We start from the raw sequence: 23,710 nt of genomic DNA, 5'->3' as shown, positions 1-23,710 counted from the left end.
ATCCGAAGCTGCACATTCAAGAAAGAACAAAAGGGTCCATCAGAAAAGGAAGAGGAACCACCAGGCAGCAGCAGCAGCAGGTGCCCAGGCTGAAGCTCAGGGGATGTGGGGGTGTGAACTGAAGGGCAAATCTTGGAGGCATTGCCTTCCAGGCCAAAGAAGCCATGGACGTGGGTGAGGTTTCCAGGACGTGCATGTGGAGTGAGAAGTGCATGTGGAGTGGGAGCCAAGGCCGGAGGCCCAGGAACACTGACCTTCGGGAGAAAGAAGAGCCCTTCCAGCTGAGGCTGAACAAAGAGGTGGAGCAGCGAGGAAAGAGTGGGGTCTCAAAGCTGGCAGGGGCCCAGGCGCTGCTGGGAAGGTGACAGGATAAGGCCGAGGACGCCGTGACCGGACTTTGCAACAAGAGCCGCTGCTGACCTTGGGGCGGAGAGGAGGTGGGAGCCACACTGCGGTGGAGGAAGAAGTGACTCAGAGGAAGGGAGGCGAGGGTAGGGAGTGGAGACAACTCCCAACAAGCATGGCCGGGAAGGCAGGGAGCAGCTGCTGGGAAGAGACATGGAGGCGAGGGAGGGATTGCATTACACTTTTAAAATGTTCTTGAAAAAGTTCCAATCTGGTTGAGCCCCACCAAGGCGGAAAGGAGGCCTTCAGCCTTGCCACCCTGCTGGCAGCCGTCAGCACGGCAGGTATCTGTGGGGGCTGGAGCATGGGGTGCAGTGACATTGGTAGGTGGTGGTGGTGGTGTCTCCTATGGTGGGAAGAGTATTTTATCAATGATGTTCAGAATCGCTGATAGATGGTGATGGTGAAAGATAAGAGAAAGCAAACTGACATTTAGTCATTTTTAATCTTGCTTTTAAATTCTCCGCAGACACTGCACAGTTTCTTGTCTGCACTGGGACAGACAGCCCTTACCACTGGCCCTTGGTACCACCAAGAGGGAGCAACAGGGTTTGAGTCTCTAGGACCTGGGGGTGCATCCCAGCTCCTGCATGTTCCAGCTGGTCTGGGGTGAGCTCCTTACCTCTATGCGCCTCATGCCCTTTAGCTCACTGTAATTGAGGCTAATTCTTACCCTTTAGGGTGGTTGTAAGGATGGAATGCCCAGCACACAGTAGGTACTTCCTAAGTGTCCTTTTGGAGTCAGGGAACAGAGAACATAGTGACTGGTGTTGCCCCGGCCCCTCAATGGAGGAGCAAGGCCCTGTGCCGGCGTCCGGGGTCGATCCAGCGCGAGTGGGCAGGGGTGCGGGGAGGGGGTGAGTGTTCTCAGGCCCTCCGCCGCCGGCACTACCCTCGCGGCTTGGTTGGGGCCCACAGTTAATCCCTCCCACCTTGCTCTTCTTCACAGTCGCTGTCTGTCCGCAAAGGCCTCCCCATAGCCCCAAAGGCCAAGCCTGCGTCCCGCCCCTGCCCTCCCTGCGGGTCCCAGGGAAGCTCCGCAGCCTGGGCCGTAGGGGGCGGTTGTCATGGGGACGCCGGGCCTGCGGAGCTGCCTCCTTAGCAACAGGACTCCCAGGCCGGTTACCATGGAAACAGCATCCACTCGGCAATCAGTGATGAGGATCGGGTTCCCTGCCCTTTCCCAAGGAATTTCCCCTCCTCTGGCGGCGGGCAACACGGCACTCCCCGCGCCGCGTCGTCGCCGCCGGGAGGGAGCCCCAGGGAGCTCGCGCTTCCAGCCCTGGCTGGCTGCCTCTCTCCTACCCGAGGAGGCCAGGGCCTGCGGGAACCCTCTGCAGCCAGCGCGGGTGGAGGCTGCCCTCTGAGGGCTTTGCAGAGGGTCTGGGGGCCAGGCCTACCGCTGGGTGCGACACCTCCTAACAGTGAGGCCCCAGATCCCCCGTGTGTCCTCAGGTTCCCCAACTGACACAGGAGCCCAGCAGCCGTGGCCCACCCTTGGCCACTCTGAAAGGCGAGCTCTGTCCTGCCGTGACCCCTCCCCCCAGCCTGGTCACCTTCGTCTCCCTGCCGCCCTCTAGCTTCTTAACGCCCATCTGATCAGGCTACGAGGGCATCTCCCTCTTCAGTATCCAACAGTTCACCTGCACATTGACTACCCTCATTCTTGAGGGGGCACCAAGGAGTCCGAGGGACTCTGGAGCCCTGGCAGCTGGGGTGGGAACGATCTGAGTCAGGGTCTCACACCTCCAGGAGCAAAGGACACACACACACACGTGCTCACCCTCCTCAATGTCTCTCACCAGTCCATGGAGTCCACACCACGTCCACAGCCAGACCACTCATCTTCTAGCACCTTTGCCCCGCAGCTCTTGGGGACACAGGTTTGTGCACACAAGTGCCCACACATGCTCTGGAGGTCATAGCCCAGCGCCATCCACAGCCCAGCTCTCGAGCCTCCAGTACTCCCCATTAACCTCACCGCCCCACCCCAATCCCTGGCCCCTAGAAGAAGGCAGCACGTGCTGGAATTTTTTTTATTTAAATAAAATATACAACACGGCCCATTTACCGTTTTCTGTTTTAAAAGTGGAAGATTTGAAAATTGCTTGTGGGGGATTCGGCATAGGACGCCCCACTGACCGGACCCGGCTCCCCCAGTCTCTGTGGAGGGGCTGGACTGGGTTGGAGCTTTTATAAAATGTGTGTGCGTGTGTGTGTGTGTGAAGAGAAGAGGGTGGTGAGCCCAGGCCCTGATGGCAAGGGGGGTGGTCCTCACTCTCCTTGCCCCTGGGCTCTCCACCCCCATTCCTGCCCCGCCCCACCTGCCCTGCCACCTCCAGGACTAGACTGTGGGTTTGGATCAAGTCCTGATGTCTTCCTTGGGGGGCAGGGGTGGGTGTAGAACTGAGATCGAGGCTACTGATTAAATCCTTCCAGCTCTGAGAACTCCCGGGGCCCCAGTAGAGACCAAGGCCAGGCGGCTCCTAGCCTCTACCTAAGACCCCAGGATCCTTCACCCCCTTCTCTCCCGGATTATTGCCTCCCAGTCCCTGTGGCCCATCTATGGAGAAACTGGCCTGTCTCACATCCCAGGACAGCTCAGGACAAAACCTGATCTTGCCAACCTTCCGGCTTGGAGCATGGAGGAGGCTTCTGGAAGGACAAGGTGGAACCAGCCTTCCTCATTATTCAGGACTTGGCAGCCAAACTTGCTCCTGCCATATAGGCAGGGAGCAGACCTTTGACCCTGGCTCTGGCAGGGTCTTGCTGGGGAGGATCATGCCTCAGGAGGCATCTGAGCTGCCTTCACATTGGCCCTCACTCTGGACCTGCTTCTGCCTCCTACTTGCCTTCAAGAATCAAGGCCAATCCCCTTATCTGTCCTCCAGGGCCCTCCCTCTGACCCTCCGGCCTCTGGATCTCCTCCCAAAGCCCCTGACTCCACAGCCCCACATCTACCTCAGTCACACCCCCACCGTGCACCCCAGCCCACCTCCTGCTCCCTCCTTCCTCTCTTTCCTTTACTTGTCCTTCCTTCTTCCTTCCCTTCCTCCCCTCTCCCCATTCCCTCTAACTCCTCCCACATCTCAAGGCCTGGCTCAAGCCCACCAGTGGCCACACACCTTCTTTAGGCTCCTCAGGAGACCCAGCCCCCTCCTGCATCCTGAGATGTAAGTCCTGGAGCCCTCAGCAACGTGCCCGGGCTCCCACCATAGCTCACTGGAGCAACAGGCTGGGGAGGGAGCATGAGGAGGGGGCAGAAAAACATGATTTACTGAGTACCTACTATGGTACGTGCCAGGTGCTGGGCTGGGCGTTTCACATATAGGACTTTTCTCATCTGGTCCTCATAGGTCCTGGTGAGGCGGGACCATAATTATTCTCATTGCACAAATGAGGTAACAGAAAAGGTCAGATATCTTGCCCAAGAGCACACAGCTAAGGAGTGGCAGGGCTGGGATTCAAACCAGGTCTGATTCCCTTCCCTCTGCACCATGTCTGGAGGCCACCTAACTCAGCCCCTCTGCACAGTGCTCTCAGGGAAGGCGCACGGGCTCTTCCCCGGGCAGGCTTGGATGCAAATCTCCGATCAGTCCCAGCTCTGCCACTCCTAGTTACATGATTCTGGAAAAATTACCCAAACTCAGTCTCCTCATCTGTGAAATGGGGAGAATCAAAAGACCTGCCTCGTGGTCTTTGTACATGGAAGGAGTTAATGAGTGCACAGCGCTAAACCAGTGGTTGGCACAGAGCAGACTCAGTAAAGAAGTTCTCTCACCTCCCACTGTACAGATGGGAAAACCGAGGGCCACAGAGGCGACAGGATGTGCTTGAGGCCCTACAGGAAAGGAGAGGCACAGCCAAGTCTTCTGCTTCCACGAGGTGAGAGGTCAGTCTGGGTCTGGATCGGAGACCAGACATGGGGAGAGAGGGGGCCTGCTGAGAACCCTGGGGGACTCTTCCCTGAGGCCTGGAGAGAAGACTCCCCAAGACCCAGTGGCAGGGCCAAGGTTGGCTGCTGGATGTCAAGTGACCTGGGTGTCCTGGCGACATGGGGTTAAACTAGATTGCACACACATGTGCACACATGTGAGTGGCTATCTACATGGCTCTGCAGAGCGCTACATAGCTATACATATACACATCTTACATACATATACATATACATATTCATATACATATTCATATACATATCTTGCTAAGTTTGCAGTAGAAAAAACGCAAGACTCTCAGGGCCCTGGCCCTGTTTTGTCCCAAGGACTCAGGCAACTGAGGCTCCCCAGGAACACACCCAAGGGCAGCCCCTTTCTGGGGCAACAAGATGACCCCCAGCAGAATGGGGCTCCAAGTTCACAGCTAAGGGGCTGGCAATGGCTGTTGCCCTTAAACGAATACAATGACAGATCTGCTCTAGGAACCCCAAACATGGGTCACCCCCACCCCTGCCAAGCCCCAGAGACCCCACCTGCCTTCCTCTGGCTTTTGTGTTTGGGCCCTGCCTGCTCCCCTCCCCCCACCCTCCCACTAGTGCTGAGTATTAAAATAGTCTATAAAAGCAAGTGACCAAAAATCTATAGCTCTAAGAATACCTGGTTATTTTCTGCTGTCTTTTGTTTTTCTGGTGTGAGTTTTTTTTTAAATGATAATTATTATTGTTATTGGTATTATCTCCTAATCACAGTTAAACCTGAAGGGAGAAAAAAAGCGAGGAGAGGGAGGAGGGGTCCCAGCTCAGAGATTGGACGGCAGTTTGGAGCGCACTGGCTCAGACCTGGCCCCAGGTTCCCTCTGGGGGGCAGCAGTCAGAGGGGGCCCCCCAGAAGAGGCGGCTCTTGCCCCAAACAAAGAAAGAGGGGGTGGCAAAGAACCTGAGGATGTCTTCCGAGGCAGAGTGACGTGCTGGCCGGAGACAGCACCATAGGGTCTCCCAGGGGGACCGAGGCCCCCGCTGCCCCCACTGCCGCCCCCAGCTCTGGGGAAGAGCGGGAAGGCAGCCATGGACTCCCCAGAGGAGTGTGGGGAGGCTCTGCGGAGAGTCTGCGCCCCATCCTGGGGTAGGGCCGGCTGAGAGGCTGAGATGAGCTTGAGGTCCTGGGTGAGGCGGCCTGGGGTGAGGGGTGGTGTACCCCGGCGCTGGGGGACCTGGGGGGGTGGGGGACTGGATGCAGGTGGCAGGAGCAGGGAACCGTGGGAGCCAGAGGCCCGGGGTTGGGCACTTGGGAAAGTTCTTGGGGGGCCTGGGCTGTGGCCAGTGGGGCTGAGACCTCCTCGGGGGGTAAAGGCTATAGGAGAAGCCCCCCCAGAGGCCCCTGCCAGGAAGGGCTGCCGCTCAGGCTGTCGTGGGGGTGTCTCTGGCGTACTTGGTGGGCCAGCGGCCAGACCTGGGGACAACTCCCCCGGAGGCTGGCCCAGCTGCCCTGGGCTGGATGACGGGGACCTGGATGAGGGTGGGGGCAGCAGGAAGTGCTCCAGGAGTCCCAGGCCTCCCCTGGCCCCCGGCAGAGGGGGTGGCGGCTGGTTAGCTTGTGGGGAGCGGGCGCCAGGCTGCAGTGGGGTGAGCAGGGGAGAGTCGGACGAGGACAGGGAGCCACCCAGCGCCTTGTGGAAGTGGCCAAACCCGGCAGTGGTGGTGGCAGCTGCAGCAGATGGTGTGGGAGCTGGGGAGGGGCCACAGACCCCAGGGGGTGGGGAAGAGCTGGAGGAGGGCAGGAGAGGGCTCAGTCCGGCGGGTGCAGAGAATCCAGCCAGCTGTTGGATGTGGAAGGAGGAGGAAGATGGTGTGTCCACCTGGGACGGGCTGCTGGCAGGTGAGGCGGAGCCCAGGGCAGAAGGGATAAGGGACTGCAGCCGCTTCAGGTGCCTTGGTGTCTGCCCGGCCCCGAAGCTGCCCAGCCCGGGGCCTGGGGGAGGGCGGAAGATGGCGGCGGGCAGGCGTGGGTGGTGGGTGAGGGCTATGGCCACGGAGGTAGTGGCAGCGGCAGCCTGCAGTGGTGCCTGGATCAGCGGGGTCCAGATGACGGGTGTGGGGGTCGGGGTGGCAGAGGCGGCAGCCTGGACACGGTGTGCACAGTGGGCCATCTCGCGGTCATGCTGCACAATCTGCTGGATGATCTCATTTTCCTGGTAGTTGAAGACGCCTGAGTTGAGGTCATGCTGGACTTTGTGGAGGAGGATGGAGTTCTTCTTGCCTGGGCCACAGAACAAGAGCAGGAACTCAGGCCAGAAGGGGCAGAGAGGGGGAGCCCGCCCCAGCTCGTGGGGCAGGGAACACTCCCTCCTACCCTCCCACCCAGCTCCCTCACCAATGCGGTCCAGGCGGTCCAGCGCCACAGTCTCGAAGGCCCGCCGCATCATGGGGTACTCCTCCAGCACCTCGTTGAAGTTGTCCACGCTCAGCGAGTAGAGGCGGCAGTAGGTGTCGGCTCTCACGCTGGCTGTGCGCCGACCCCGCGTCAGCAGGCAGATCTCTGCCAGGACAGCAGGAGTCAGGGTAGGCTTCTGTCAGACTCCACAGGGCTTCCTGCCTCACTCTGACCTAGGTCCCCAAAGCCTGGTCCAGAAGCTTGACAGGTTCACAAGGTTCCTACCCGCTAGCTGTGACCACATTGGATGCCATGCCCACCTCCCCCACCAAATGGGTGCTGGATGGTCTTTCCCATCTCTGGAACCATACTCCTATACTGGTCTCACAGACACCCACCTCTGGGCAGTAGCCACGAAGGGCCTGCCATGCCTACCATCCTTGGTGTCTCTCCAGCCCATTCCCCTGTCCCCCCAGAGCCCCTTGGCTGCCTCACCTCCGAAATAAGAGCCATCTGCCAGTTTGGTCTCCTTGTTGCCTTTGGTGAGCACACTGACCACGCCGTGCTGAATGAAGTACATCTTCTTGCCGATGGTGCCTTCGCGGATGATGTAGTCCCCTGGCTGGAAGACCTCAAAGCGCAGCTTGGTCAGCATGGATGTCACAAAGTTGGGGTCCGCGTTGGCAAACAGTGGCATGGAGGCCACCAGCTTCCGGCAGTTAAAGTTAATGATCTCCTGCTCCCCAGATGGGGTGGATTGGGAAAGAGGGGGAGAAGGAGGTGAGGGGAGCCACCCGAGAGGAAGGCCTGCTCCCTTGCCCGGCCTGGCTGTGGGCAAGCTCACCTCCCGCAGCGGCTCACTCAGCTCGCCCAGGATGCTCTCCTCGTCAAACATCTTGCCCTGGTAGCGGTGCTCGTAGTAGTCGTGGATGCGCTGCCGGGTGTCGGGCGGAAGCTTATGGAAGGACATGTACTGCTCCACCTGCTTGTACTGAGTTCCAGGAAAGGAGGAGAGGGCGTCACCCCCTGCCAGCCGGCCCCAGGGCCCCAGCTGGCACTGCCCGGCCTCAGCCCTGCTGGTGACCAGGGCTGCATGACCCTGTGGGCCGTCTTGGCCAACCTTAACTCCTCAAGACAGAGGTCCTCAGTGTGGGTGTGGTCACGCTGTGCCCCAGAAAATGGCCCTGACTCCCAGCTGCTTGGGGCTCCATCAGAGTGTCTGGTCTCACCGCGTTCAGTGCTATGGAGATGGCTGTGGGACAATAGGAACTGTCTAATCCCAGATATAAGAGACCAACTGACTAGGAGGTCGATCCAGTTTCCCCTGAATGTTGGACTTTTCTGTGTTACACTGTGAGCCAGAGAGGCCTGACTGACTCTGGAAGGAGCCGTCTCCTACCCGTGGTAACAAATTGGCATAGGCAGCAGAACGGGCTGCAATGGGGTAGAGGGATTGGAGGCTGAAGCCGGGCTGCCTGACCCATCATATGGCCTCTATCCAAACGTGGCCCAGCCGAGGCTGAGTCATTTTGTTGAAGAGCCACTCCAGCCCAGGGGAGGAGCCCAGTAGAGCAGGGACCTTAAACAGAGGTTTGGGGACAAGAGATTTGTGAACCTAAGTGCCCAGGGCTCAACCCAATGAGCAAGGCTCCCACCTACCCTGGGAGTGAAGGCGGGGCTTACTACAGCTGTCCCTGGATTGTGGGTGGAGAGTGAGAATGTGAGGTTCTTCCCATACTGGGATTTAAGAGAAGTCCCTAAACCCCAGGAACAAGCAGAATAGGGGAGCCTGTTCTCACATATTAGTGCTCCAAAGAGGTGGGGACACGGTACGGCTGCAGAGGGTGCCAAAGAGCGACGGAGGGCTGGGGGATGACATTTGCTGATGTTCTTCCAGCTGCAGCGGCCCAGGCAGAGGCCAGCTGGGATGAAGGGAAGGGAGATGACGTGCTGAGCTAGGCATTAATGACAGATGGACCTCAAGAGTGGCTTCTGGTTTTGGGCCTGGGCATCTGTGCCACTGTATCCACTAACAAAACGGGAAAGAGCGGAGGTTTGGAGTGAAGCGGGTGGGGAGACTGTTCTCATTTTGGACATGAGGAGGTTGAGGTGTCCAGGAGGCACCAAATGGACAGTCTGGAGCCAAGGAGAAGGTGGGGGCTGATTATATCATTTGGGCCCCACTGCATAGAGGCAAACACAGAGCCTGGGGCTGGGGGTAGCAAAGCTGTAGCACTAGGAAGACAGGAGAGAGAACAGCAGAGAGCCCGGCCCAAGCCACCAGGGCCCCACGTGTGATGACTGACAAGACAAGCCAGCCGAGGAGAGCAAGAAGGACTGGCCAGAGAGGAAGGAGGAAAACTCAGAGAGCGCGGTCGTGGAAACCAAGAGCAAAGCCAAGAAGGCAGTATAACTGCCAACTGCCGCAGGGAGCCGAGCGAGATGAGGACCCAACAGCACCCACTGGCTTTAGCAACACAGAAGGCGCTGGTGAACTTCGGTTTAGTGGGCTGAGATAAGAAAGTGGATGCAGTAGCCATAAACAATGTGGGTTTTTGGTTGGTTTGTTTTACGAATTTGTCCATGAAAAAAGAGACAGACAGCAGCCAAAGCCGGATGATGGTGGAGGGAAGGCTGCTGTTTTTAACAAGGGAGAGATGAGCAAGTTTCAGTGCTGATGGGAAGGTCCAGAGAGAGAGAGGCTGGAGGAGATTCTGGACACAGGGGCAGCAAGAGGGAGAGGGGTCCTCAGTCAGCAGAGACAGGCCCTCAATTGCCACAGCAGGAGGAAAGGTGGGTCCAGATAAAAAGACATCTACAAGTTTAAGGCCAGGGAGTTGAAGTAGTTCTCATCTAGGAGGGGTCCCCCTCTTCCTCCTCTGTCTCCCACACAGGGGGTCCCAATCACAGGGCTGGACACGAGGGAGCCTGTGGAAAGGACCAATGGGCAAGTTCTCCTGAGAGAGCCCAGGTGGACCATGGCTCTCTGCCCTACCTTTTCCTGGTACTGGCGCCGGGAGGAGTCCAGGGACTGGATGAGGGCGGTGGCATGGCCAATGAACATGGCGTAACAGGTGGCGCCCACGATCATGCTGAGCATGGTGAGCCAGACGTCCGACATCCCCACGGGTGCCTGCCGTCCATACCCGATGCACAGCATGTGGCTCATGGCCTTGAAGAGGGCGTAGGAGTACTGCTTTCCCCAGGAGTTGTTCTGTGGACAGACAGATTAGGGGATGGGGGGTGAGTGGGCTCAGACTTGTGAGAGGGCAGGCCTAGAAAAGTCCCTGCCACCTCTCACCCCTTAACCTAACTCTTTCCCAGTGGCCGAGTCCGGGGCTCCCAACCTTGCTGCTGGCCCAAAACCTCAGTGAGGGGCAGGGAGGCCACACTGACAACGCTTGGTGATGAGGGAAGCCACCCTGCTGAAATAACTCCAGCCCCCTCCAAATTACTGCGGAGCAAAGCCCATTTCCCCACTGACCTCAATTACAAAACCAGATATGCTTCCCCTGGGGGGACAAACTCTGGCAGACTGAGCCAAAAACACTGTCCTCATTCTGGGCGAGCAAAAGTTAAAGTGCTGCTGAGCTGAAGTTCTGCCGTGCGAACCCCGCCGGCATCCATCCAGGGAAGCAGCCACTAGTACCCTCCCCCAGAAGGTGGGCTGTCTGGAACACACAAGGCTGGGGCAGGAGGAGGGAGAAAGGGAGCGAGGCTCCTGGCTATTTTTGTCTCCAAAGCCAGTCGGTGTCGCAAGGAAGCCTCAGTGTGGGAACACTGGGCTCAGAAGGGCCATCTCCTGAATTTAGTGCATGTGTGGGCCTGTCACCCTCACACAGAGGTAACTGTCCCAAATGAGGGGGCCACCAGATGAACCCCAGTGCCTCTCTGCTCACGTGGTAGATGTGTTGGTGACAATGCAGAAACCCACCCTAGCATAAGGCCCACAGCACCCCTGCCCAGAGCCCCAAGTATTTCCACACTTCTAGGTTGTTCCAAGCACCTGGAGGAAAGCACACGAGCTGGGTGCCATGTTCAAGGTCACTCAGACCTTCCCGGACAGAGCTGAGCTAGGCTGGAGGCTCCCAGTCTAGACCAGGGTGGGAGGTCCACAGAGCTGATCTCCAGGGGTAGAAGGGGCCAGGCTCCTTGCCTGTGGAACAGGGGTGGCCCCCCAGCTGCCTCCAGTCAGGGCTTCTGGCCTTCCTGCTGAGCCCCTGGGGACCGGGAAATTCAATCCATATGGCAGATTCATTTACACGCAGCTCATCAAAAGGCTGTTTTGTAAAGCCCTGTTTGATGCTGAAAGATGCCTCGGGGTCTCTTTCACCTCTTTCAAAGTGGTTTTCCCCCCCTGGGGCCCTGGGGATTTGCCTTCAGACCAAACCAACCTGACTGAGAGGGAAAAGGAGAGAGGCAGGGATTTGCCGGACCCAGAGAAAGGCTCACAGGTCCAACGGGTCTCCGGCCCCACTTGGTGCCCACCCTGTCCAGAGGGAGGCTGGGGGGCTCTGCCCTGCGGCTTCCACGGCCCCAATTCCAACTTCTCCTACCCACCCACAGGGTTGGAAGGCTAGGGAGGGAGGGGGTCAGGCTCCATGCCCTCCAGGCTCAGGACCTCACCTGAGACCAGGATGTGTGTGTATGTGGGGCGAGGGCTGGGCGGTGGAAAGGGCAGGTAGGGGGACAGCCTGGCTCTGCTGCTGGAGCAGAAAGTGGCTAGCTGTGTGATCTAGGAGTCTATGCAAGCTGCAAACAGTGCCCCTCACAGGTTCCTCTTTTCTCAGGCTCAGCTTTAAGGGCTGGTCTGCCTCTGAGGAGCAGAGGTGGGAGGCAGGAGCCAGCAGCCCGGCGTTGCCACAACTGATATAATCGGAGGAAGTCCAGGTCTGAGTCTCCCTGGGTGAAATCGGGGCCAAATATCGAGGCTCCCAACTGCAGTGGAGGCTGTAGGAAGGCAGAGGGAGCAGCACACAGCCACGAGCTCCATGACAGGCCTGTACCAGCTAGAACCACGTGCCCTTGCGCACCTCACTGGCACCTCAGGGTCCTACATGCTGGGACTCAGGAGTTCCAAGTTGTGGACCTGCTCTGCCCACATGTGCCTCATACCCCCACCGCCGTGCCCAGAGGGAGGGCCAGGCTGGGCGCTCACCACCATGTTGTTGATGGACACCCAGCAGTCATCGGGGAAGTCCTGCAGCATAGGCACCAAGAACTGCAGGCAGCCGTCCCAGTGGCAGAGCAGGAGCATCATGCCGATGAGATTCACTATGCGCACCACGGCGCTGGCCAGGTCGTAGGTCATGTGGAAGATCTGAGGGCAGAGGTGAAGAAATTGGCCCGGTTAGGTGGATGGCCGGGAACAGGGTCGGCCTCTCCCAGCCAGACCCTGCAGCTGCTGTGGGCCCTGTTCTGCTCATACTTGGCAGAGTGCCCAGCTCTGTGCAGGTCCAGGCTGTGGCTAGGGTGGGAAGGCATCAGGCCAGGCCCTGGAAGCAGCAGACTGCAGACTGTAGGGCCCCAGATGGACGCCTTCTGGGATATGTGCAGACGGTGGGGGCGCAGGAGGGTGTCCCACAGGAAGTCCAGCCATCCAGACTGGACATGGGAAGGGAGTGCACCAGGAGCCCCATACAGCCCCGAAGTGCGCAGAGAAGCCACTTCATCAGCTTGCCTAGGCCGTGAAGACAATAGAGAGAAGAGCCAGGCAGTCTGAGGCTCCCTAGGGGACCACAGTCTGCAGTCAGGCCAGGGGCATGGTGTTTCCCTCAACCCATCACCAGACTCACAGGACCCACCCAGGGGCCGTGGGCTCTGCATAAGGCAGTCAGGGGACTGAAGAGGGAGTGGCACAGACACACAGCCTCTAAGTTCAGGTAGACCTTGCTCCCAGGCCCACTTCCTGCCCAATTCCTAGCTGTGTGACCTTGAGAAAATCCCTGCACCTCTCTAATCATGTTTCCTCATCTGGAAAACGGCAATAAAAATTCTTACTTGAGTGGCTTGTCAAAAGGATTAAATTATACATACAAAGTGCTTAATACTGGGTATAGAAGTGTTCAATAAATTACAAACCATTATTAATTGATAAGTTGTTAATAATTGATCTTTATGATTAGTTAATATGTATCCGTAGCCACGTGCTCCTGTGCTGTTTAATAAAGTACAGGACCCTAACCCCAGCCCACTGCCGCCCGTCAATCTCTACTCCTGTGGCTCCCAGTGGGAGGACGAAGTGTGGCTGGGCAGGGCCAAGGGCAGACACATCCCAGCATCCCTGCCCCACTGCCTCCTCCCAGAGCTGCTGCTCAGTCCACTTTCAGCAGGGATCATCACGGTGGCAGGGCAGAGAGGGGCCACAGAGATGGAAGGAAGTCTAGAGGGAGGTCTCTGGAAGTTCTGGCCTTGCCTCCGGCCTGTGAGACTCTGGGAACCCTAGTTCTGGCCCCTCCATACTATTCCCAGGCAGAGCAACCTTCCTGGAAAGGGGCTTTGGGCCAAAATTAGAGACTTGTCAAATGCCACAGAGACCTAGTTTAAACCCATTTCAGATGGGGAAACTGAGGCCTAGAGAAATAGGCCTAGATATTTCAACTCCCTGTCTAGTGGTCAGCCCTGTAGCTGGTGGCAGGATATTCTGATACTAGTGACCTCAGTTTCCCCTTCTGGAATGTGGGCTGAGCCTGGGTCTAGGTTTTGAAAAACCAAAGATGAATGCTACTTGTCCAACCCCCAGGGTCTCCCCACCTGGGGCCCCCTGAGTAGCATGACTCTGGATGACCCAGCTGAAAGGCTGTGGAGTATTTTCAGGATGAAACAGCCCTTGGAAAGTTTACTGGAGGATGGCAGCTCCAGCTTGTCCCATGGTTCCCCATGGCCCCGGTGACAGAGGGACAATACCACCACACCTGAGTGTGGGCACGTGACCCTATAGTCTTCATTTCATTTAAACTCACAACAATCCTCTGCTAAAGATATTGTTAACCCATTTTACACTAAAGCTTAGAGAAGTGAAGCGACTTGCCCAAGGTCACGGCGGCAGTGGAAGAGGCGGATTTGGACCCAGGGCTGCCGGCGGGTTATTAATTGGCCAGTGAGGGAAGGGTGGTTTTCAGCAGTCCTGTTTTGCAGATAAAAGAACTCAAACCCAAAGTGGCCAAGTGATATGGCCAGATTCCCACAGCAAGCTGGACCAGGGCCGGGTGGGACTCCCTGGTATCTTGCCTCCACAAACACTGTGTAATGCTGTAGACAGAGCTGTGTGCCTGCAGCCTAACCCCCCCAGGGCTCAGAAACCAGCCCCGGGGCTGTGAGCAAGCCCGCCCCTGCGTAAGCTGACACATCTCAGTATAAGGAGCGGTGGGCACTGGAGAATAAGCAGGGCAGTTTTGGACTGGGCTCTGGGTTCAGCGGGGACTGGGGCCGGTGTCTGGGATGCAGAGCATGGCTAAGCATGATGCCAGTGCCTCTGGCCATCCCTCCACTGCTGGCCATGCCCCAGGGCCTGGATCCTAAGCCCAGGAGGCTCCCCCAGCCTCTCCCCACAATCCAACAGTGGCTCCTGAGCACCAGGTCCCCAGAGGTGGCTCTGAGGGAAGATCCCACTTCTGTCTTTTTAGCATTTAGCTGATCAGCTCGCTGACCTTGGGCAAGTCACTAACCTTTCAAAGTCTTGGTTGACCAGGATGCCACCAGCTCCCTCACTCTTGGGAATGGGGAGGGTGAGTGACACAGGACCACCCAGTCTCAGAGATGGCCATCCCCAGCACCTACCTTCACCTCCCACCACACCTCAGCCTCCCCTCAACTAAGACGAGCTGGACATCGGCGCCCCATTTCTCAGGGTTGCTGGAGAAATTAAACTGGCTAACAAAGTGCTCTGGGCCCTGAACCCGCACATGCGTGGGTCACTATTATTAAGTTCCTTCATTTCCCAGCTGCTGTGGACTGAATGTTTATGTTTCCTGAAAATTCATAAGTGGAAACCTGATCCCCAATGTGATGGTGTTAGGAGGTGGGGCTTTGGGAGGTGATTAGGTCATGAGGGTGGAGGCCCCATGAATAGGATTAGGGTCCTTATTAAAAAAGACAAGACAGATGATCTCTCTCTGCCCTATGACGACACAGAAAGAAAGTGGCCCTCTACAATCTAGGAAGTGGGCCCTCACCAGAACCCAACCGTGCTGGCTCCCTGATCTCATCTTTCCAGCCTCCAGAACTGAAAGAAATAAATGTTGTTGAAGCCCCCCAATCTGTGGTATTTGTTATAACAGCCCAAGCTAGATACTATATTGGAGCTAAAGGAAGACTTTGACCATCTTTAGAGGATGTCCCAGGCTGCTGTAGCCCACCATATCTGCTCCTTTCTGTGAATCACTCTGAGTCTTAAGGACGCAAGTATCAAGGTTGGCACATTTTTATGCAAGCTCTTCTGTTCTTTTTGTACTACCTATGTTTTTCTTTTCTTCATAACTAATTTTCATCTAAGACCAGGTCCTTGTCTAATTTTGCCTTTATCATGATCTCAGTAACGAATATGGCAGAGCATGTGGTAGGGTTTCAGGAGTGGAGAAGTGCTTAGTGACAAAGGTGAAGGTGACGATGACGATGGGGATCAGAGCTGCCACCAGTGTATAGAGTGGCATTTGAAAAGGGCCCCACTCTGGGCAGATACAGCCCCCAGGGAATCTATCTTTGTCTTTGCGGGAAGGAAAAAGGTGCCTTCTCCTGCAGGTGGGCACAGACTCATGCGTCCTACAGAGAGCATGTGATGGTGGTGGCGTCTGGTCTTGGGCTGAAGAGGGACACAGATGCTGGAGTGCCCAGAGGAGGGTTTTGGGGATGGGGAGGGGTGGGATGATGGAGGATTTTGGTGGTGGGGAGGGCTGCAGATGGCTGTCAGATACTGGAAAGCCAGAGCCACCAACAGGGCAAGGTCTGAGATTCCTGTGAAGAGCTGGTGGGGAGGATGCACCTATTGAGGCTAGGAGGGTACCCCAGAGAGCGAGGACACTTGCCCCACCCCCAACACTCTATGGCACCCAGGCTTGGTTGCTGAGAACAAGGCTGGACGTTGCTGGGAGAGGCTGCTAAACACTCCTGTGTCCCCGCTGTGGGTTGGGGCTACAGGCCACCCGCAAGTCAGCTGCACTACGCAAATATTTGTCTTGCTCTTTATACCTCATTAAAATCCCCTTTTATGATATTGGTTCTGATTGTGGGGGTTGAGTACCTTCATTTCCAGGCCCCTGCAAGGCAGGGACAGGTAGCCTGGGCAGATCACTCTCTGTGCCCCTGGTGGCACTCAGGGGAAGCTCCATTCTCACTCCCTTCTGCAGTTTTTCGACCACAGCACAATCTGAGAGGACACATCTTGCGCCTTGGGCAAGTGCCTTCTCTGCTCTGAGCCTCAGTTTCCCCAGCTGTGTAATGGCTCCATAACTGCCAGCTCCCAAGGCTGTCTTGGGGATCAGGAGAGATGATGTCCACAGCTGGCACACAGAAGGTGCTCAGTGCATGTCAGTTCCTTTCCTTCCCTCTCTTCCCCAGCCCTCAAATAAATGTCTCAGTCCTGGGGACAGACGAGCAACTGGAGTTTCTGCCAAGATCTCCTCTCAGGGCCTGGCTGAGTTCCCTCTCGGGGACTCATTTTCTCCTCAGGGAAGAACAAACTTCTCCCTTTGTCTCAGCAACAAGCAGCCACATTGAGGACAGCAATCCCAGGCCCAAGAGAGTGGCTGGTATATGTGCATCCTGGACAAAGCCTGGAGGTAGCTGAACTGAGGGTCATGCTGGCTCCCTTCCTGAGGGCCATAGAGAGGGCCAGTTCCCGCCCCCTAGTACCACTCCTATGCGTCGTCCCAAACTCAGGATTCAGAGAGAGATGGAAAAATTGGGGCCCACAGGGAGAGGAGACTCATCGAGGCTGCACAGCTGCCCTGGGCTGGCCTCCTGCCTCCTGCCGTTCCAGGCTGCCGAGGGAAAGAAGAGGCTTCTGGGCTGGGTCGCTGGGGTGCTGGGCCCTGCAAGGGAACATCCGAAGGGGGGCGACCACGGTTTCTAACAATAGCCTCCGTGCCTATAACAAGCTCGCACCTCAGAGGAAGGGAAGAGGCTTGGCTGGGAGAGGCTCGGGAGGGAGGATGCTGACCCAGATGCCCGGGAGGGAGGTAGAGGCGGGCGTCCTCTGAGACAACAGCCTACACCTGCTGAGACCACTCCACCTACCCCGACTCCTGAGACCCGCTACTACCGCTTGGGATCTCTCACTGGGGGCAGGGCTGGGCGAGGGCAGGCGGCTGAAGCATGGGGGTCAGGAGCCTAGCATCTCCGCAGCTTCACCAGGGTGCCTTGGACAAGCTTCTCCCTCTCCATGGGAGGCCGACTCCCCAGCCCCTACCCAGCGTCACAACAATGTCTTCAGAATCAGCTGAGATGATCCTCGCCAAGACTGGAGTAGGGACTGAGCCCGGGTCTCCAAGAACATCAGAGTATGCCTGACAGTCAGGGAAACTGAGGCACAAAGAAAGAAAGAGATTCACATAGGGAGTGGGAAGAGGAGACAGGGCAGGGTTTTCTCTACTAAATACCTCCCTCTCCACGCCTCCTGCAGACCAGGGGCCTCAAAGGCTCTCCCTGCTGCTGCCCCGAGGCCAGGCTGAGGCGAGGAGAAGCCCCGGTCCTGGGGCAGGCCCTTAAGGATCTAGAGACAGGGTTCCTGAGGCTAGCTGGGAAACCCCAACTCAATCCCGGGGGTCCAGTGGGAGCCCTTAGCTGGGCAGTGTGCCCAGCAGAAACCAGCTCAAAGCAATTTCCTTCCCAGCTGGTAGGCAAGATAAGGGTGTGTGTGGAGGGGGTGGGGAGTCATCCATCTGGCCTCCTGGGATCTCCCTTCCACCCACAAGGTTGGGTAGCAATGTCCAGTTCAGAGCCCAGACCTGAGGCCTCCTGGGGCCTCTGTCTACCTGAGGGAAATGCTAGGGCCAGAGCCAGCCTGACCAGTTTTGGATAGGCCAGAGGGTAGCCAGGCTAGAGTGGCAGTGGGGACAGGAGCCCTGGCCTGAGCTCCCAGGATGTATGGTGCAAGGACAGTAAAAGAAGTGGTTAGCTCTTGTCCCAGGGCCTACTGTACCCAGAGCCACTGGCAACACTGCCAATGCCCCCAAATACCATTGTCCCCGGGGCCCATGCACAGGAAGGAGCAAGGTTAGCCCTCAGGGGGCTGATGCCTGGAGACACAAACAGATGCGAGAGAAGGGAAAGAGCAACTACTTCTCTGCTTCTAATGACAGTATAGGTGCAAGTCCAAGACAGGCAGAAAGTTGAGGGTTCTTGGGGACTGAGGGAGCCAACATGGTGCTGCATGTCTACTTGGGACAGAAACCAAGAGACAAGCCTGTCAGGGCATTCCAGGAAATATGTCTCCAGCCATCCTCTGCAGCCACGCAGAGTGGCCCAGGCCACCACCACCATCACCCTCTCTGTTCCCTCTCAGGCCTGAGCTCAGACCCACATGCCAACATCTCTCTGCACCTGGATATCCCATAGGCATCTCAAACCCAACCTGTCACACAGAATTCCTTACCCCACCCCACAACCGCTCTACTGCCTACCCTCCCAAGCTCAGCTGGGAGCCATCCCGAGTGAGGAACCAACGGAATAATGGGTAAAAAGTACTGGAGAAAAGGAAACACCTTGCAGAAGTGTAGGGGGTGACTAAGATGATGGGGTGGGGAGGGGCATTTATTAAACGGTTCTCTGCACCAGGCTTCATGCTAAAGGTTTTACAAACATCATCTCATTTAATCCTCACAACATTCCAATGAGGAAGGTACTACTTATACCCACTTTGTAGATAAGAGACTGAGGCTCAGAGAGGCAAGGTGGCACCAAGGTCACACAGTTAGCCAGTGTGGAGCCAGGATTTCAATTCAGGTCTCACACGTGTCATTCTAGCTCCAAAGCCCACAAGCAGTCCACTCCGCCAGGGAGGGACTGCCACATTGCTAGGAGCCAACTGGGTTCTGCTCCAGCTCAGCTGTGTGACCTTGGACAAGTCATTGCACCTCCTCTGTCAGCAGGAATAACGCAAATTTTCCAAGCCAAAGAGAATTTCTGCCATGGAGTGATTCTGCCAGGCTGGTGGAGGCACTTCTGCAGCGCAGGTGTTCACGACACCTCTGACCTCCATCTGCCAGTGCCCCAACCATCAGCCTTCCGCTCTTGCCCAGGGTCTAGGCTGCTGCTGAGGGTGCGGTGGGGACTTTGCATACTGAGCATGGGAACTTCCATCCAGTCAAGCAGAGGTCCTGGAGACCAGGAGGCAGTGACCTGAGGCCGGAAATGCACCTCCGCAGAAGCTTCCCAGGCCACAGCCTGCTCCAAACCCCAAGGTGAGCAGTCTCACAGAGCATGTCTCCCCTACCCAGTACCTCCAGGCTGGCCTGCCTGCTGCTGCCACCAAAAGGCGTAATTTGGGTGGTGGCAGACACAGACAGAAGTGCTGGCAAGGTCACCTGCTGTTTTTCAAACCCCAGTCGCCTCCTCTGTTCCTCCACAGAGGACTGCGTTCAGCTCGGGGATGAGTTAGGCTTGTCCAGGACAGCGTTGGCCCACCCAGTTGTTTCACAATTTGTCATTTAGGTTCTGCAGCCAGTGCCCCACCCACAGCCCCCAGGACCCCTTTACAGTTCACATGCACACAGCTCCGGGCTCCCTCAGCACTTTCACTCCCTATAGCCAGCACCTGCGGCTGTCTGTCAGAGGCCTGCCCCAGGCTGCTGGAAACGACTTTGTCTGCTGGCACCTGGCACCGAGGGCAGGAAGTGCCCTGAGCCAATGACTGACAGGTAAGGGGATAAAAAATTGCAACTCCTTTGCCCTTATTGGGACAACTCTGAGGTGTGGTACATACTGTCCCCAGAGTTCCCTAGAGGACTCTGCTTGTGTCACCCTTGTTTGGCTTCCTTCCTTCCTTTCCCTGTGCCTTTTCCCCAATCCCTTACCAGGAAACACCTCCTCCAAAAAAATCACTTTCATGCAAATCCTCATCTCAGGGATTGCTCGAGAAGAACCCAACCTAAGACAGTTGCAACAAAATTTACACAAAAGTCCAGATTTCTGCTTCTCACAATAAACCCATAGATCTAGTAACCCTGGGCCCATTCCCACTCGGCAACAAGAGACTAGAGCTGGGTAGAGGCTGCCTAATACAGACGGAAGGTGTGTTCTCCAGGCTTCCCCAGTCCACCACACTCCCTACCGCCTTTCAACTGGCCCCTTTCACCCTTCACATTCCCTGCCTGGGCCCCAAAGGCTTACGAGTTTGCAACCCCTACAACATAGTGCAGTGGTTAACAGTGGACTGGAGTTCAGGTTCATCAATTACCAATTCTGTGACTTGTATAAATCCCTTAATCTTTCTGTCTCTCAGTTTCCTCATGTAAAAAATGAGTACCTACACATACCTATATGGTACCCTCTATGGTTGTTAGAGACTTAAATCAGATACTACCTGTAAAGTGATTTGCACTGTATCTAGCACAGATGATAGGAAGTCAAGAAATTACTAATTTTTGTCCTTTTGGAGCAAGTGTGCCTACTACAATCTGACAGCCCACGTGCAACTATCCGAGATTACCTGCTGGCCCCTCACTCTCCCTGGAAGGAAGATACACCTTCGCCCCAATAGGTTTGAGTCTGACGACTCACCTCTTCCCACTGATGAATATATCGAATGAGACGAGAGAGACGCAACAGGCGCAGAAGGCTGAGGATCTTGGTGAAGCGGACGATGCGCAGGGCCCGGGCAGTCTTGTAGACCTCTGAGTCAATGCGTGTCTCCACAATGAGGAAGATGTAGTCCACGGGGATGGAGGAGATGAAATCCACCACGAACCAGCTTTTGAGGTACTTCATCTTAATCCGCTGCGGGTCCAGGATGATCTCTGTGTTGTCCTCCACCACAATTCCTGTGCGGAAGTTGAGGACCAAGTCGATGAGGAAGAATGTATCTGACACCACATTGAAGACGATCCAGGGTGTGGTGTTCTCATCCTTGAAGAAGGTGATGCCCACGGGAATGATGATCAGGTTTCCCACCATCAGCAGCAGCATGGTCAAATCCCAGTAAAATCTGCCCAGAGACACAGGGGTCAGTTGACAGGAGGAGAGAAAGAAAGAGTTACAGACTAAGAGAGAAAGCTCTGAGGGAGAGCAAATGTGGGAGAGGTAAGTCTTGGGAGGTTCTGAGTCACTGAGGGAGATAGGCACATGGGTACCCGGGCAAGATGTGGAGATGGGCACAGAAAGAGGCTCTTCCTTCACTAAGGATACCTTCTGCGTGCCCCTCGGTGAGCTCCCCAGTGACAAGCCTCCTACTCCCATCCCCATGCCCCAGTGAGTCAGGCTGAAAAGCAAACCAAACAATGACATCCAGAGAGAAGTGAGAGGCTGTTTTAGTGGCAGGAATAGTTCCCCCCACACCACCCCAGGCTCAGGCCAGGCTGCTCCATCCTCCCTGAGGGCCAGCTGTGGCCTGAGACAGGATGGCAGGCAGACATGCCACAGACCGTGACCAGAGAGCAAGGGAGGTCCAGACACACAGCAGGTGCCTGGGAGGCGGGAGGTCCAGGATCCAGCCCCAGCTCTGTCACTGACAAGCTATGTGACACCAGGCAGGTGCCCTCCATGCTCTGGGCATCAGTTTCCCCGCTGTGCAATGAGGAGTAGCACCTCAACTCTCAGTCCTATAATTCTGATCTGACCATCATCCACACTGATTCTTTGGGGTCCCCCTTTAGTCTGTCCCCAAGAGTAAGAAAATGTCTGACCATCTTTGTCCCCCAAAGGTTTGCATTCTAACATGGGGGTGGGGAAGGGCAGTGATATCTTCAAAGGCAGGAAGTGTTAATGGGAGGATTTCAGGCACCAGTGAGGTAGCACCCAATGCAATGGAGTGAGACCTGTGGGGGCTTCCAGTATCATTTCTCCTAAGGCCTTAAAGCAACTGCAAGTGCTTCCTGAGGGAGGTAAGGAGGGGTCCTCAAAGAGAAGCCTCTGAGAGGGTACAAAATGTGAGGCAGTAAAAGCCAACTCACAGATCTCCCACCTGGCCCAGCAGGGGCCCCTCTGGAGAGTGCAGGTGGCACAGGTAGGCACAGACCCTATGTCTAGAAGGGATGACCAACCATTACCAGGAATGCTGCCCAAGTACCAGTCACCCCAGGACTGGCCTCAAAACTAAAAACTTGCACTGCAGAGCCGTTTCCCTCTGCTATTAATTTATACAGTTACACAATGACAGATAAAAGTATTAAGTCAGGCAGAAATAAGCATGTCTTCTCCCAAGAGAAATAACCTTTTCAGCCATCTTTAGTTCTCTACTGCAGGGAAGCCAGGAGGAAGGGAGTAGGAGACAAAAAGACAAGCATTCCTTGAGTTTTCAGAGGGTCCTGCTGCAAAACCAAAGTGCCTCTGCCTGAAAAGTTCCGGGTTTGGGGAAAAAAATTATTTCACAGCAAATCGCTTTCTTTGTCAGATTCAAAATGGTGCCATGAGTCAAGTAGAGGGCAGAGCCTGCTTCACTGAAGGTGGGCAAGACAGATGTCCCATATCACACAGCTCAGGAGAGGCTGGCTTCTGGAAAGGCAGCTTCTGGCACCTTCTTTGAAAGACAAGCCCTTCAGGGCTTCAAGACAGGACCTTAGTCAGAGCCTCATGGGGATAAGGCTGGTACCAAGAGGTCAACTTCAGCTCCTTCCCTGCCCCACAGCCTACCACCCCTTCTCCAGCCCCAATCCCCCTATGCCATGGGGAGAACTCACCCTAAGACCTGAGAACCTACCCCACCCTTCATACCCCCTACACAGAACACAGCACAGCCTCGCTAATGACTCGTGGGCCCCAAGAGAATGGTTTCAGCTTCTATGGGGTGCTCTCGAGCTGTGTACACTTTCTACCCAGCCTCATGCATATCATTCAAAGACAGCTGCAGACACTCATTCGATGCCACACACAGGTATCCCCATTCACACACAAAGCATGCAAACACTCCTATATATACATGGCCATCGTTCCTTTTCATTTAATCTCTTGGGAAAAACAAAACAAAACAAAACTGTGGCATAGAGAGGCCACTGAGGGCCCTGTGGCCCTCTGTACATAAAGCTAATAATACACCCAGACTGAAGAAGTTTCTAAAATTAACAGAGTGGGTGCAAGGCAGCTAGGAATGCTGACTCGGGCAAGCCTGCCACTCCAGCGGGTTTCTATACTCTCCTCAGCTCTAGTTCCCCAATTACAGGCCAAATTTGAGACAGTAATTAACAGGAAAATGTTTGCATTTAGTGGTCTTCATAAAATCAAATTATATGAGGCAAAAACATCCATTTCCTTGTATTCTGACTAATTGTTTCGATCGTGAGTTTCCAGATGCTAAGGGATATTTCTAGTGTCTGATTTGGGCTAGGGTCGGAATATTGGGGCACTTCTCCACAAACCATTATCCTTGAGCATGGCAGAGCTACACAAAAGGCAGCATAATATGGTAGGGAGAAAGAAGCACAGGCACTCGAAGCCAGCCAACCTGGGTTCAATTCCTAGTTCCATCAATTACTAGGAAGTCATTAACTTCTCCATGCCTCAGTTTCCTCATCTGCTCAATGAAGATCATAACAGTACCTAACAAGCAGAATTGTTATAAGAACGGAATGAATTGATATTCGTAAAATGCTCTGACCTATGCCTACCTATATTATTAAATGAATAAATAAGTAATTCAAGTCAACAAAGTCACAGGAAAGAGGTGAGGAAGGAAGATGAAATCTTTCAGGGAAGAGCCAAAGCAAAGCATCTACTGGGAGTGGGGGTGGAAGGGAACTTATAATGGTTCTGGGAAAGCCAGTGGTGGAAGTCAGGGGCCACAATATTCCCCAATAAGCCCACAGAACCTATTTACCTTGGCAGACAGATGCCCTGACCTCAGGGAGCTGATG

The 23,710-nt window shown here is 55.7% G+C and overlaps 1 protein-coding gene across 1 annotated transcript in view; it reads right to left on the bottom strand.

Annotated features, from left to right (window-relative positions):
* Nucleotides 1-2,427: 2,427 nt before the first annotated feature.
* HCN4 (hyperpolarization activated cyclic nucleotide gated potassium channel 4) overlaps nt 2,428-23,710 on the bottom strand; it is a 42,994-nt gene continuing 21,711 nt past the window's right edge. Inside the window, exons 2-8 of the mRNA XM_023654049.2 lie at nt 20,427-20,850; nt 11,869-12,030; nt 9,706-9,924; nt 7,555-7,701; nt 7,206-7,446; nt 6,711-6,875; nt 2,428-6,596 (exon numbers count right to left, since the gene is read on the bottom strand). Coding sequence (XP_023509817.2) covers nt 5,140-6,596; nt 6,711-6,875; nt 7,206-7,446; nt 7,555-7,701; nt 9,706-9,924; nt 11,869-12,030; nt 20,427-20,850 — 2,815 coding nt within the window. The 3' untranslated portion in view covers nt 2,428-5,139. The remainder of the gene's footprint in view (nt 6,597-6,710; nt 6,876-7,205; nt 7,447-7,554; nt 7,702-9,705; nt 9,925-11,868; nt 12,031-20,426; nt 20,851-23,710) is intronic.

The sequence above is a fragment of the Equus caballus genome, chromosome 1, assembly GCF_041296265.1.
Source record: "Equus caballus isolate H_3958 breed thoroughbred chromosome 1, TB-T2T, whole genome shotgun sequence".
NCBI classification, from domain to species: domain Eukaryota; kingdom Metazoa; phylum Chordata; class Mammalia; order Perissodactyla; family Equidae; genus Equus; species Equus caballus.
This window is presented reverse-complemented; position numbering and strand designations above follow the sequence as displayed.